This window comes from Fukomys damarensis, unplaced genomic scaffold (genome assembly GCF_012274545.1).
Source record: "Fukomys damarensis isolate Sample0158 unplaced genomic scaffold, DMR_v1.0_HiC HiC_scaffold_30, whole genome shotgun sequence".
Classification (NCBI taxonomy): domain Eukaryota; kingdom Metazoa; phylum Chordata; class Mammalia; order Rodentia; family Bathyergidae; genus Fukomys; species Fukomys damarensis.
In genome coordinates this window covers 28,695,290-28,710,099 of record NW_022900942.1, presented here as the reverse complement: position 1 = coordinate 28,710,099, position 14,810 = coordinate 28,695,290, and the positions used below count along the sequence as shown (strand labels likewise).

The 14,810-nt window shown below is 34.7% G+C and overlaps 1 protein-coding gene across 2 annotated transcripts in view; it reads left to right on the top strand.

Moving 5' to 3' along the window:
* The window catches only part of Wdr7 (WD repeat domain 7), a 351,633-nt gene that overhangs the window by 68,926 nt on the left and 267,897 nt on the right, over window positions 1-14,810 (top strand). For both annotated transcript variants that reach the window (XM_010611541.3, XM_010611542.3), the window contains exons 14-15: window positions 4,166-4,361; window positions 12,249-12,463. In XM_010611541.3, coding sequence (XP_010609843.1) covers window positions 4,166-4,361; window positions 12,249-12,463 — 411 coding nt within the window. The remainder of the gene's footprint in view (window positions 1-4,165; window positions 4,362-12,248; window positions 12,464-14,810) is intronic.

Genomic DNA, 14,810 nt, shown 5'->3' with positions numbered 1-14,810 from the left:
AAACAAAGAAAAGAATAATATCCATAAAACAGCAAAGTTCTGTTGCTGTTGTGGTACCTGGCACCATTTTTTTTATTAGCATCTTAATCATCATCTGGAGAGAGAACATTCTAGAGTAATATCATTAAATGTAGCTCTGATAAAGCACAGCCCCTACTATGTATCATAAAGCAGGTATAAGATATTTTACATTCATAGAGGTATGCCATAGTACTGTCCTATATCAGTAAAACTAGAATCAGTTTTGGTTTGAAATTTACTTTGTCTGCAAATAAGATTGCTACCCCTGTTTTTTTCTGGGCTCCTGTCACATGGAGAATTGTTTTCTCTCTTTTCACTTTCAGTCTATGGGCTTCTTTTTGCACTAGGTGTGTTTCTTGTATACAACATATTGTTGGATTTTGCTTCTTATTCCATTTTGCCAGTCCATTTCTCTTGATTGCCGAGTTGAGGCCATTGACCTTGATGGTTATAACTGATATATACTGACTTATTATTGACATGTTATTGGCCTTTTGTTGACTCTTTTTACTTTTTCACCTTCTCCTTTTAATTTCTTTCCTTGCCTATTTGATTTGCTCTGTTGGGCCTCATGGTGTTGTTGCCTTCATTGTCTTTTTCTAGGATCTTGTTTAGAATTGCTTGTAGTGCTGGTTTGGTATTCATCTCAAGTGTTCTTTGTCGTGGAAGAGTCTTATTTCCCCATCATTTTTGAAAGAGACTTTTGCAGGATACATCAGTCTAGGTTGGAGGTTGTTCTCTTTTAGTACTTGAAATATCTCACTCCAGGCTCTCCTTTCCCTAAGGGTTTGTGTTGAAAAGTCTGCTGTGATTCTGATGGGCTTTCCTTTGCATGTGATTTGTTTCTTTTCTCTTACCACTTATAGTATTTTTTTCTTCTGTTGGGTTTCTGGGATCTTGATTATTATATGTCTAGGTGTAGATTTTTTTTTATTGTAGTTAGTTGGGGTCCTATATGCCTAACTTATTTGAATGTCAAATTCTTCCCCTTTGTTTGGGAAGTTTTCTGTCATTAATTCTGCGAATAGCTTTTTTAAGTCATTTGTATTTTCTCCTGCTACTTCATGTATTCCTATCAGTCTTATGTTATTCTTCTTTGCATCATCTAGGAGTTGTTGGATCGATTTCTCATGATCCCTTACTGTTTTTAAGAGACCTCTCTTTTCATGGTCACTGACTACAATCTTATCTTCTATATCTGAGAGTCTATCTTCACATTCTTTTATTCTGTTGTGTACACTTTCTATGGGGGGTGTTTAATCTCCTGGATATCTGTTTGAATCTGTTTTATGGATTCCATTTCTTTCCTATGTTGGGCGTTTATTTTTTCCATTTCTTTCTTATGCTGGGCCTTCATGGCTTCTATCATGGTCCTGAGCTCATCTATTTTTTTTGTCAGTTTCTGCTCTAGAGTCTCGAATCACGACTTCCATTTTGCTCACTATGTCTATGGTTATCTGGGAAATTATTTCTGTTTTGAATTTTTCTAGAGCCTGATTGATCTGTTTTGTTACTTCCTGTACTTTGAGTTCAGGGTGGCCTGGTGGTTCACTATTAGCCTTTTCATCCTCATTTGCCCTACTGTTTGCTATTTGTGAACTGGAAGCCTGTCCTTGTGTCTTGCTTAAGTGTTTTCTCATTTTAATTTTTGTTGTCGGACTGTCCTTGGTTTAATCTCTGGGTTATCACCCAAATCTTCCTGATATAGTTGCACCCTAACTTCTGTGTCTGTAAGGACCCACAGGCATTCTCATCTTCATAACATCAGAGAAAACAGCTCATCAAATCAACTGCAATGCTTTATCCCAACTGATACAGTCAGCAACACATTAAAATCAAGCACAACTTGGACACTGACCACCTGTGGTAGTCACTAGTCTATCACCCTTAAATCATTTGAATTAAATTGAAATCAAGAAGCAGTCCAGAACATGTCTGCAGTGAGCAAAATTTCAGTATAGTGTATTTACCATTTAATGGCTCAGAGAGAGTGAGGTGCAAGACCCCTGGTCTCAGTTAGCTGATGGCTGAACCCCATGACACTGACTGACCTCAGGCTGCAAGGCCCAGATTGAGTTCCCCAACCTTCTGAGTGGTTGAACTCCACAACGTTCTATTACAGGTTTCCCATGCAATTTCTTTAAAGATGTTCAAAGTTGGGAACTCAGAAAAATACCCTTGATGACCACCTCTGCCTCTGCAGAGTGGGTCCAAAGACTGGCACAGTCAGGAGGTCTGAGAGTGCGCGCAGGGTAGGGGTGGGGGGACTTATGGTTGTTGAGGGGCTACCTTCCCGACGCTTGAGCGATGGTGGCTGGGGAGGGATCAGTGTCTTTTTAAGAAGCATGTCATGTTGTATGTTTCAATTGAGTGTTTATCAAGGTAAATGAAATTTAACAAATGCTTAAAAAATTCTATGTAATGTTTTGATGAAGTTTTATAATACCTATCTGAATTTAGTTTTCTTAGCTTTTACAATTAGTAAACAGCTGCTGTCCTCATTATAATGTATAAATTATTATAAAATAAAAAAGTGCAAATAAAGCTAACAAGAAATAAAAGTAAAACAATGCCCTATTTCATTAAAAAATTGACGTTAGGTTGTTCACAAAAATAAACATTCAGTAAAACAGAGATACAGCGGACTCACTGAAGGGAAAATGAGAGGAGCAAAAGAGACCACGAGAGTTTATATTCAGCCTCAAATCCTCCACTGTTACAGACAGAAAATTTAGCCCTGTGTTTTTTAGCAGCCACAATATAGAAGCAACTAGTTATAGCTAGGCATAGTGACACACACCTGTAATCCCAGTGCTTGGGAGGCTGAGTCAGGAGGATTACAGTGAGTTTAAGGCCAGCCTGAACCACACAGTGAGACCTTGTCCCCCATTCCCCACAGGAGCCTGTTATAGCAGCTTCCCCCAATGTGTATGACTTTAAAACTAAACTTAATATGATTATCATGGTCAGAGATGAATGGTGTTTTGTCTTCTTATAAATAATTGGATTCACATCAGCATTCGAAGAGTTCTTTGAGGTTTTATGCTTAAATTCAATGTCAGCAACAACTACATAGTGTCAGTGTTTTCCATGCACGTTTGCCTCCCCTCCCCTCTTTCACCTAACACCTGTGAGCCTTTCCCACTTGGGGAATCAGTGAGTATTGATCTCTGTCTAAATCCAGTCTTTTTGCTTAGGAGAAGTCCAGCAAAGTGAGATATGACAGGTTTCTTTTTAAAATTCCATTGAAGGGAGCATATGTATATACAGTGCCTATTGCAGTGGGCCTCATCTTCTAGACATAACCACCATATGTGCAATAATCACTTTTGAGACAGCTATTTTCATATGGTTTCTCTTGGTATGACTTGAAAACATAATCTATGTCACTGAGAAGTTAAGTTTTAAATTTAAGTTGTCACAGTAATTTTGTTGCTAGTGGAAAATCTTTCTTTGGTTATTTTTATCTCATTTTGTTCTAAAAGGAAATTGAAAGCAAAAACTAGAGATGAGCAAAAATCACACAGCAGTGTTTAATTGGCTATTGTGTGGCTAGTTGCTGTGAGGTGGTGAACCTGCCAATGTTATAGACAGGCTGTGAAGCAAGCAGGGATGGCAAAGCTACCATTAGCGTGAGGTGTCAGTGACTCCTGAGGAACAGTAGTGGTAGAGTGACTGTGAGGGTATTGTTTTTGAGCAAAGGTGCAGGGAAGAGCATGGGTTTAAATGACAGAACCACAAACAGAAGCCCTGCGGAAAGCAGCCCTTGCAGCAAACAAAGGAAAGTTCATACTGTGGAAGGAGAGCACATAAGAACAGATCAATTTTTTCCCAGCTCTGCCTGCTCACATACAGCAATCATTTTAGTAAGGTCATCTTCGAGTTTGAACAGGAGATTTTCCAAGACATCTTTCCCAGTCTTTAATCTAGGATTAATTTTGTAATTTTTAAAAAAGGCGTTTCCATGTGAATTAGGTGTATTTTATGTATAAATATAGGAAGAGATTGTGCAACATGACCTAATATTGTGGTTGGTTTTCAGTGGTTGTGAATATATAATTAACTTTCATTTGAATTGGTGAGGACAGGATCTCTTTTATTCTAAGTTTAATCTAAATATAATGAAGGACTATTCTCTTTTCAGGCGAGAGTGCAGCACTGCATCTGCTCTGTAGCCAGTGACCATTCAGTGGGACTTCTAAGTTTGCGAGAGAAAAAATGCATCATGCTGGCATCTCGTCACCTTTTCCCTATTCAAATAATCAAGTGGAGGCCATCTGATGACTACCTGGTAGTGGGATGTTCAGATGGCTCTGTGTATGTTTGGCAAATGGATACTGGTAAGAATAAATGTGAAGAAATAGAAAGTTAAATAATTATGTCTGAGCTCCTAAAAATTAAGTCTTTTATAAGAGAAAAAAAGCTCTGAAATGTAAAAAGAAAATACTACTTTTATTTTAACCAGTTCTTTTTCTAAATATTCTCTTCATTCTAAATATCACTTTAAACTGAAAGATATTTAAGTACCATTTTATTGGTTGTACTTTGCCAAATACTCGTGGAGCAGTTCATCAATCTTAAAAGGTGTATAATTGAAGGTGAAATACAGATGAGAACAAATATACAGACGGCAAGTTATAATTGATTTGTGTATAATTCCCAAGATGAATTGTGAGCAAGGTGAAGGAACTATTTTTGTCTCAGGTTCCAAAATAGTGGAAAAAAATTAAAACCTCTTATTTGAACAGCAGGAAAGCAATCCTGGGCAGGTAGTAAGTGGTAACTGAAATGAAGGTTTCAAGTTATAGAGAAAACATGTAGAACTTTAAGTTTCAAAAATTTTATGTACAAGGGTTATAGTATAGAACAAATAATAGAAGTACAAGCAATGATACATAATGTTTATACACAGATTACCATGATTTTCCCTGAGAAACATTAAAGTATGTCACTAAATGTTTTAGTTAAGTAGGCTTTTGGGGGAACACATTTGATTCTGCTTGTACAATCTCAACTCACTCTCAGTAATTTAAAACTTTCTTTAGATTTCTAGTTGTATTATATATTTCTGTTAATTTTTTCATTTTCTTCACCTTTCGTTGTTTAGCACTTTTTGCAGACTATAAATATTTTTGCTTGTACTGTTGTGAAATAGGGAGTTCTCTTAAGTCTTTTTGGAATAGTCATAGCCTGGAACAATCTTATTTATTATCATCTTCAGTTTAATTGGTGTACATAGGCTGTCTTGGAAGAGAAAGAATCTTGGGGCTGGGGATTTAACTCAGTGGTTCCGTTGCCCTCTTTGCAAGCTTAAGGACCCATATTCGATCCCCAGTACCAAAAAAAAAAAAAAACGAGAAAAATACACATTCTTTTTTTTTTTTTTTTTTTTGGTATCGGGGATCAAACTCGGGTCCTTGTGCTTTCGAGGCAGGCGGGCAGAACCACTGAACTAAATCCTGGGCCCTCTGCCAGACTTCTTTGCATTTAACTTTCTTTTTTTTCTTGTCTGGTTGTGAAAGAGCATCATACTTTTGTCTAATTTTAAAAGCACAAAGGTACTAGGAGAAGGAGACAAACCCAAGTCCTTTTGCTAAGTGGTAAGTGTTAACATTTCAGCATATTTGTTTCTTTTTTGTCTCTGGATGTTTTTGGAAACAAAATTACTGTTATACCAGATATGTAATTTTGTGTTTTACTTTTGTGTCCCTCTATATTACATTCTGCCTACTAAACAGCATAGTCTTATTTGCTGATTTGGTCCCACTCACAGACTAAAGATACTCAGTTTGTCTTTGGTTTGGTTTGAATTTAGCACTTGCTAGCACTGTAACCTATTTCAAGTTACATGACTTTTGCCCTCAATTACCTCATCTGTAAAATTAGGATAGCACTATCTCCTACTTTATAGCTTTACAGGGAAAATAGACTGAGTTAATATTTCCCCAATGTGTTGAAGAGAATGTGTGCATATATGCACATGTCTGTATGCTTACAAGTTTTTGTGCATGTATACATGCATGTATTTATACTCCAGTTACTGTTAAACATGCTGCTTAACCTGTTACTTTGTTGAATTTGTTAGTATGACTTTACCTATACTTAGAAATAATTTTTGTGGGAATTCATATTAAAGAAAATTCCTATAGTAATAATGACATTTGAAAATGCTGAATTAAGATATCATAAATATTAAACTGATAAAAAAGTATGGTAAACTATTCCAGAACTTGCTTAAATAAATATGATAAAAGAAGAAAGTATTATTTTCTTGAAAATTGCAAATACTAAACTATATCATATTTATTTTATATACTTTTAAAATTTTATTAATAGTTTAGAATGAAATATAGGTTTTTTGTTTTGTTTTACAAATGAGATCTTTTGAAAAACAAAATAACTTTTCTAGTAATTTTTCTGAAAGGAAAGGACACATATCCCTGAACTATAGGAATACTATAGATTGTTGTTCTTATAATTTTTTAGAATAATTAAATCCAACTTATATTAAGCATAATGTGTACTGTTGAAATTTTACAATTACCTTCTAACCTTCAGGAGGATTTGGATAGGCAGTCAGTTAATATGGCATTTTTAAATCAAGATAAAAATAGAGGACCTGAATTTGTTTTGGATTTCAACTACGATAAGCATATGTTCTTTTTCTTTGCTGTACCGGCTTTAGCTAGTGATACAAAGGTCCCTGGGGAGTCAGTAAGGTACATCCTGAAGGTATTGACATTATTTATTTATTAAATTTATTTATTTATTAAGTAAATAAAAAATAAGCCCAGATAAATCAGATTCAGCCAGGGTTTGATGTATGAAATATATTTAAACTCTGAGGAGATAATTGATCCTTCGTCTTAATGTTTTAGGAATGTATTTTCACAAATGAAGCCATACTACACTAAATCTGGTCATGTATTCTGGGCATTTTTCTAATGTTGTTTGAGTTATACAAATTTTTTATAGCTTAAAATGCTTAAAGTGTTTTTCCTTTATACATTTAAGTGTCTTTTCCCCCCTTCATATAGATAGGGTTTTTTTAGTGTTGGTTTCCTAATGAAATAAAGTTGAAATTAGTAATAAAAATTTTAATTAGAGAATGAGAAGTCCCGACTCTTGTTCTTTTATTGAGACATCTTTATGAGATGCACTAGTAATTTAATAGTGATCTATAGGCCATAGAAATTATTCTCTCACATCACTAAATAGTTGATTAGTCAGAAACAAGCTATAAGATTTGGCCATTTGAACCTTTCAGCTTCTACTAATGAATTTATTAAAGGTAAGCCAGTGACCTACGTGGTGGCTGCTTCTACCTGGAGTTGTTCGTGTGCTTCAGGAATCAACTGTCTCATTCTTCACATTTGATATTCATAGTAAGTGTGCTTGTCATTCCCATAGACCTTTGACAAGGTCAGAACCTTTTCTATTTGGCAAACCAGTACAATGCTTTATGTAAGATTAAGGTTACAAAATATTCTTATCTAGCCATACCAATCCTAAAGAATGTATTCATCTACTCATTTTTATCATCTTTGCTACATAACCAAAATTAAACTCTTTTCCCCCTATTGTTCAACCCAGGGAGCACTGATCTGCATCTCAAGCCTTCTTTTTTTCCTTTTTTCTTTTAGGAGAGGTTGACCTTTAATTTACTGTGCTCTTGCCTTAGCCTTCTAATACCTGGGATTATAGGCATGTGTCACTATGCTGGGCTGTATTCCTATTTATAGGTACAATTATTAGTCTTAATGCTTGACAAATATTGTTTGAAATTAATATGTCAGGTCTTATCAGCTTACTTTGTTCTTTTCTTACCTAGTTTCTGCTTCTCCAAGTTTTCTAATATTCCCATTTTTAAACTGAATTAATTAAACATGCATTCAGATCATCTTTTTCAAATTAATTATATTAAACATAGCAGAGAATTATGAGTTGATATATATTTCTGTTTAAAAATGTATATGAAGCATGTATAGCAAAAATTGTGTATCAAGCACCAGATTTTTGCATAGGTAAAGTCTTTTCTTTTGGAGACAGCGTCTCACTGTGTACTTCAGGCCGCTGGTCACCACACTGACCTTGTTTGTTTTCCATTTTTGTGGATCCTGTCATTAATTGCCTGATGGACATTGTTTGGAAAAACTATTGTTTCATATAGTGTCTTTTTTAAAAATTGTTTCAGGAAGAAGTGTAAAGTAGATCTCTTATTATTCCATCTTGACTGAAGGAAGAAGTTCTTCCTGCTTATTTGAGTTTTAAAAATCTTTAAAGATTCTGGCAGAATGCACTCTTCCCACATTTAAAAAAATTTATTTTTAGTAGGTTTCACTTGGGAATTCTTTTTTTTTTCTCTTGATCTTCATTATTTTCTTTTGGCTTGTGTTGATTACTTCTTTATGTGCAAATGCCCATGATACATATATGTGTGTGTGTGTGTGTGTGTGTGTGTGTGTGTGTGTGTGTGTGTGTGTGCGCTTTTTCTTTTAAAGTCAACTAACACTGATAAATCACTACCATGCAATCTTCAGACCCCATGCGAATTTCTTTTCCTTTTTCTTTCTCTTTTTGGTAATGGGGATCAGACGTGGGACCTTGCACTTGCAAGGCAGGTGGCAGCACCAGTGAGCTAAATCCCTGGCTGCACATTTCTTTAGTTGTTAACTAAAGTCTTTTTTTGTTAAAAAAGGATCTAGACTAGAATTATGTGTAGTATTTAGTTTTATGACTCTTCCAATGTAAAGCAGTTTCTCAGTTTTTCTTTTACTTTAAAGACTAAAACTTTTGAATATTACTGGCTAGTTCTTTTGTAAAATATTACTCAATTTCAGTTTGAGTGATGTTTTCTCATAATTATTTTCAGGCTATATATCTGTCAACAACTCACATTTTTCTCATTGCATCCTACTAGATGACACATGATTTTAATTTTGTTTCATCGATGGTGTTTATTTAGATCACTTAATTAAGGTAGTATTTTCTTGATTCTTCACTGGAAATTTATTCTTTTTTTTCCTTTTGTAATAGTAACCATTTTTGAGGTGAGATACTTTGAAACTTTGTGTGTATCTCTTCTTTACTTATTTATTTTTTGGTACTGGGGATCGAACTCAGGTCCTTGTGCTTGTGCTAAGCTAAATCTCAGGCCCTGTATCTCTTCTTTAAACTTAATTTATTTATTTTTGTCAGTATGGACCTTTGGGTTGATATTTTATTTAATAGATTATAACCATAAACTCTTATTTTGATGCTTGGGATTTGGGCAGTGGGATTTCCTTCAGGCTGGACATGTTTTTTTTTATTGTTTTTGAGCACTGTCTTATTTTCCAGCACATGCACACGTAGATGCTGTCACCTCTCTACCCGCATATCCTTGTCATCCATCCGGTTCTGATACTCTGTTGCTGGCCTCTCCCCTCTTTCTGCCTTGGGACCTAGTCTTTTGTGTAAAGCGCCCCCCCCATGATGCTCTTTTCACCTTTTTTGGGCCCCAGACTATTCCCCTTTACTGTGTGGATGTCCTCATACTCTTAGGTCAATATCTTGTGCCAGTTTGCTGTCATACTCAGGCTCCTGGGGTCTTCCCTTGGGTTCTCTTCTGGGCTGCCTCCCGGGATGAACACAACCTCTCTTCTGCTGAGGCTTCAACTGTTTCTTTTTGCACATGTTTCTGGGGCTTGAACCCCCTGTGCCAAGCTCTTGCCACCCTCTTATTTAGCTACTTTCTTTACACTCTCAGTCGCAGACAGCTCTGGGCCACTGCGGGTCCGTTCCTGTTATAAGTTGTGTCTAGATATCCCTGCAGAGCCTCATGTGGTGTTAGTCTAATTTGGAGGTGGCTGAATCTACAATGTGTGAATGATTCATGGTGGGCTGGGCTCGAGGCTACTAGTATTAAGGTTGTGAGTGCTAGTCACCCTCACCCTGAGTAGTCTGAATAAGTTAAAAGGGGCAGAAAGACTGTTACGGTCGCTTGTTGCTTTTGCTGCTTCCTCCACCACGAACTACTACTGCTCTGTCATTCTGCCTTGAAGCCAGTTGATTATGGACTGAAACCTCTACAAACTCTTAGCCAAATAAACCTTTCTCTGTTTATCTTTGGGTGTCAGGTATTTCGCCCCAGTAACAACAGAAAAGTAACAAAAATCCTCACTGACATGCCTCACTTCTCCACTCAGTATAAATAAATATCTGCCCTTGTTCATTCTCACTAATGACTTGGGATTCGATTCAAAGGAAGGATACTAGGAAGCAAATTATTATTTTTTTTCTCATTGAGTTTATTGGTACTTTTAGCAAATTAGTTACTTGGTGCAAATTAGTTACTTGTGCTTTGCTGATTTGTTTGTTGGTGATTCTATCTTGTAATAACAATCATGAGAGAATCACTTAAGCCTTTCCATTATAATTATAGACAACCTTTAATAAAAAAATGAAGAACTTGAAGAGTAAATTCTAAATTCATTCCTGTTAAACTTTAAGATATCTGAAAGAATAGCATAAATATCATTTTCAAGATCTAATTTTAACTCACTCAAAATTATTTTATTTTTCCACAATATTTTAAAACAATGTAGTATATCAATACTACAAATCTTCATGTACAGGAATATGAAATTCCCTGATACTTCAGCCATGTAAATACACTGTATTAATGATTTTTTTCCTTTAATTGTAGGATCCCTTCTTCCCCGTGATATTCTAGATACTGTTACTTTATTAAAATTTAACGATATATTGTGGCATTTATTCCACATAATACCTGTGCTTTTTTTAATGTTTTGATAGCCATGAAGTTCCTTTAAAGTGTATATATGCTATTTTAAATCTACACATTCACAATTTGTATGTGATATGATTATTTACTATAAATCTTAGAATAGGAATTTCTGTGTCAAAGGAAATGTGAGTTTTAAATATAATACACTTTGTCAAAGAAAAAAATTATCAATTTTATGTTAAAAGTATATTACTAGTTTCCTCAGAATGTGAAATATCTGTCATTGTAAGAGTTAAATGGTAATCCATTGTTTCTTCAATATGTATTTCTTTGATTAGTGAGGTTGATGTCTTTTCATATGATTATTCTCCATTTTTATTTCTTTTCTTAGTTCATATGCTTTGAACATTATTCTGTTGGCTTTTTAGACTTCTCTGTTTAAAGCTGTTAACTGTGTCTTTATTCAATCAGCAAATAGTTACTGAGTCTCACCTCTGTGCCAGACACTGTCCAGTGTGTCAGGTATATAACAGCGAACAAAGTAGCTAAGACAAGTTCTTGTGTAGTTTATAATTCTAGGTGGGGAGAGGCAGGTCAAACACTTTAAGTAAATACTATATTACCTGGCAATTAGTGTTAGGGAGAAGATAGAGCAGGGAAAGGAGAAACTGATGAAAAACAAACAAAAACAGGGAATGACTCATTGAAATATAATGGAATAGAGTCCTGAAAGGAAGTGACGAAATCTCAATTATCCAGAAGGAAAAAATTTGTGCTCTTAGACAAGAAATGCATACATTAGGTAAATAGGAAGGTCAAATGAAAATTCTGTGAAATAGTTTTAAGTACTCATTATTTTCACAAACATATGGTAAGCATATTGGTGGTTAGAGAAAGAAGAAATTTGCAGACTAGGGTCTGGGAATCTTGCTCAGTGTTTAGCAAGCACACATGAAGCTCTGGGTTGAGTACTCTGCCCAAAAACAAAAGCAAAACAGAACAAAACAAAAATGAGATTTGTAGAGTAATAGAGAAATTACAACATTTTCCTGTTTTATGGTGATTTCCTAGAGATAGAAATCATCAAGAATTTATTCAGGCAGAAAAAAGGTGGTATTTTAGTAAGGTTTTTTTGTTTAATCTTTATGCATAGCTTTTATGTTGAGCAGGTCATCAAATCTGATGTTTGTAGTAGTGTAATGCTATGGGAGCAGTCAAAGAAACCCCCTGGGAAATACAAAGAGAGTGGAAAAGCCTGAAGGAAGTTGTTGGAACCTTGGCTCTGCACTTGACTTTATTGAGAAGTTGTGTTAGGTGTCTTAAGGGAGAAGAATGAGGTGATCTACATGGAAGATTATTGAGCAAGGAAGTACTGTACAAGAAGATGTTTGGGGGAGGCATGATAAAAAATAAAAAACTTTTATGCCAGTTTACTTTAAAAAATGTATTTAAACTTTTATAGGACTGTATAATATCTGTGAATATATTTGCCTCCCAGGTGCATTGGATCGCTGTGTGATGGGAATAACAGCGGTGGAGATATTGAATGCTTGTGATGAAGCAGTTCCTGCTGCAGTTGATTCACTGAGTCACCCAGCAGTCAATCTCAAACAAGCTATGACAAGACGTAGTCTTGCTGCCCTAAAGAATATGGCCCATCATAAGCTACAAACCCTTGCAACTAACCTCTTGGCTTCTGAGGCATCCGACAAGGTAAGTTTTGTATGTAGGTTCATGAAGTATTTTAGGCCCCACATAACTGCATTTAGGAACTCAATTTTGGTACATCTTAGAGAAAAAATGTTGGGAGCTGACACTAATGAAAAATAAGTGTTTTATTTTTAAATTTGAGTTTATCTAACCTATTATAGGGTTGTAAGTATTTAGTATTTTGAAAAAGTAAATTATTTTTATTATTCAGGTATTTTAAAATTATTTCTACCGCATTAAGTGACTTCTATTTAGGAAATTAGAGCAAATATTCTTTATATTACTTTTCTATTTTACTGTCTATTGAAAGATTGAACACTCGATAGTATTCCCCAAAGAGGAAAATAGGTTACAATTAAGGAATCTATAATCATGATGTATCACTTGTTCCTTTCCAAAATTAAGTTTTGATTTAGTAAGGCTAGGCATTTGAAGGATTTAAGAAAATATTTAAGAATAAGTCTGTAGAGCAACAGAAATGCTAGTGGTTTGGTTTACATGTGTGAGTGACCTAAGCTCGTTTTTTTCCTGACACAATGAAGGCATGTTACTCATTCACTTAGCAGAAGATTTTCTGTGGAAGAAGACCGATTCATTAATTGTTACTTATCTTTAGTTTTGTAGAGGCTAGCCACTGTTTGGTTTGTGGTATTTGTATTCTGTGGTATTATTAGACCTAGTTTGTGTCTGGTGATGGATAAATAAAAGCTAGAGACAGTTCTAGTATTATCATTTGAATCATGACTTAAAATTTTAGTTCTATCCATGTACTCATTAGAGTTATTTATGGATAGTACAAATATATTTATTTTAATTTTCTTGATTTTCAACTTTTAGTGGTTAAGCTTATGAATAAATGGTGAGGGATTTGAAAGACTCGTCTATAAACTTGACAATTAACAAGAATTAGTGAGTACTAATGTCTTATGAAATACGAATGTTGTAGGCTGTTCCACAGTTCCACATCCTCCAGTAATTGGCAGTAATATCCCTTTTTAATCGTGGTTCCCCCGCAATATATAAATGTTTTATTGGCTCTGTTGTATATTTTATAAATTGAAATTGTAAAATCTTTGTGGTTTTCCTTCATGTTTTCAGTCCTATATTCTAAAGTTTGAGAGAAATCACAGTTTAAGTGCATTTGTCATGCCTATAATTTCTTTATGGAATGAGATAGCTCTCTGTAAGAATTCAGTGCTCATAGCACATTGTCCGACATGCTATATGATTTTAAAACAAGGTATTCAAGAGCATGCATGTTATATAATTTCCAAACATTGTGTCTTAATGGTAACCTCCAGAAATACAGATTTAGAAAAATTATTATATAACTGGAAAATTAAAGAAAAAATAAATAGTACAGTAACATTTATGAATGGCTTTTCTAAGTGGTCATGGTCCATTATGTGATTTTTACAATCTTGTTTGTCCCTGTTTAATAGCGCATTTTATAGTGCAATTAGTGATAAAAGCACCAGATATCAGAGACACTACACTTATGTATTGTAAAATATATTGCTTGTGAACCTCTTCAGTCTTGTCGTGGTGATAATTGTTGCCTGACCTACAAGGAAAACAATTATAGAAAGGGGGAAAGGCTTAGGAAGCTGAGGCTGCAGGAGGGTAATCACTTTATGAAAAATGTATGTTGTCTCGACCATTAGGGATTTCTCTATTTTCTCATGTTGAGTTTGAGGCTCCCTCTGAAGGGAATATTTAAAGAGCTGTCCTCTGGATGGCTTTCTAACCTCAGGAGAAATAAACCCACCCAAAGTTAAAAAAACAAAACAAAACAAAAAAATCTAAAACTAAGCTAACTAAAACTAAACTGAAACAAACAAAAGTAAGACCTTCTGGGTTGTAAGACTTACTCTTAGGATCTTTGATACTATTTTTATGAGTCTTTCAGTGGAAATAAAGTCTCAGGAATACTCTACCCAAAGTGTCCTGCTTTTGCCTTATTGTAATAGCGTTAGCACTCAGGTCTATTCAAAGTAATGAACATTTTGTTTTCATTATGTAAACTATAGTGGGCATCCTAAACTTTGTGACCAAAGATGGAGAATTTGCTATGCTATGGTTTTTTACTCTCTTATTTAGAAGAATAAGAGATTATTAAGAAGTGATACCATTCTTTATTGCTGCATGGCAATATCTTTCCTAAGATAATGTTCTTGTTACATGGTGAATTAAAAACAAAATTTTTTCCCTACTACATTTCCATCTTCTTAAGAGCAGGAATGATTTCTTTTTAATAAGTTTTATTGCTTAATATAGTACAACATTATGTTGTAGTGTAATTACATGTACAGTTATATACAATATGATATAGTAGAGAAGCATGGTAAGT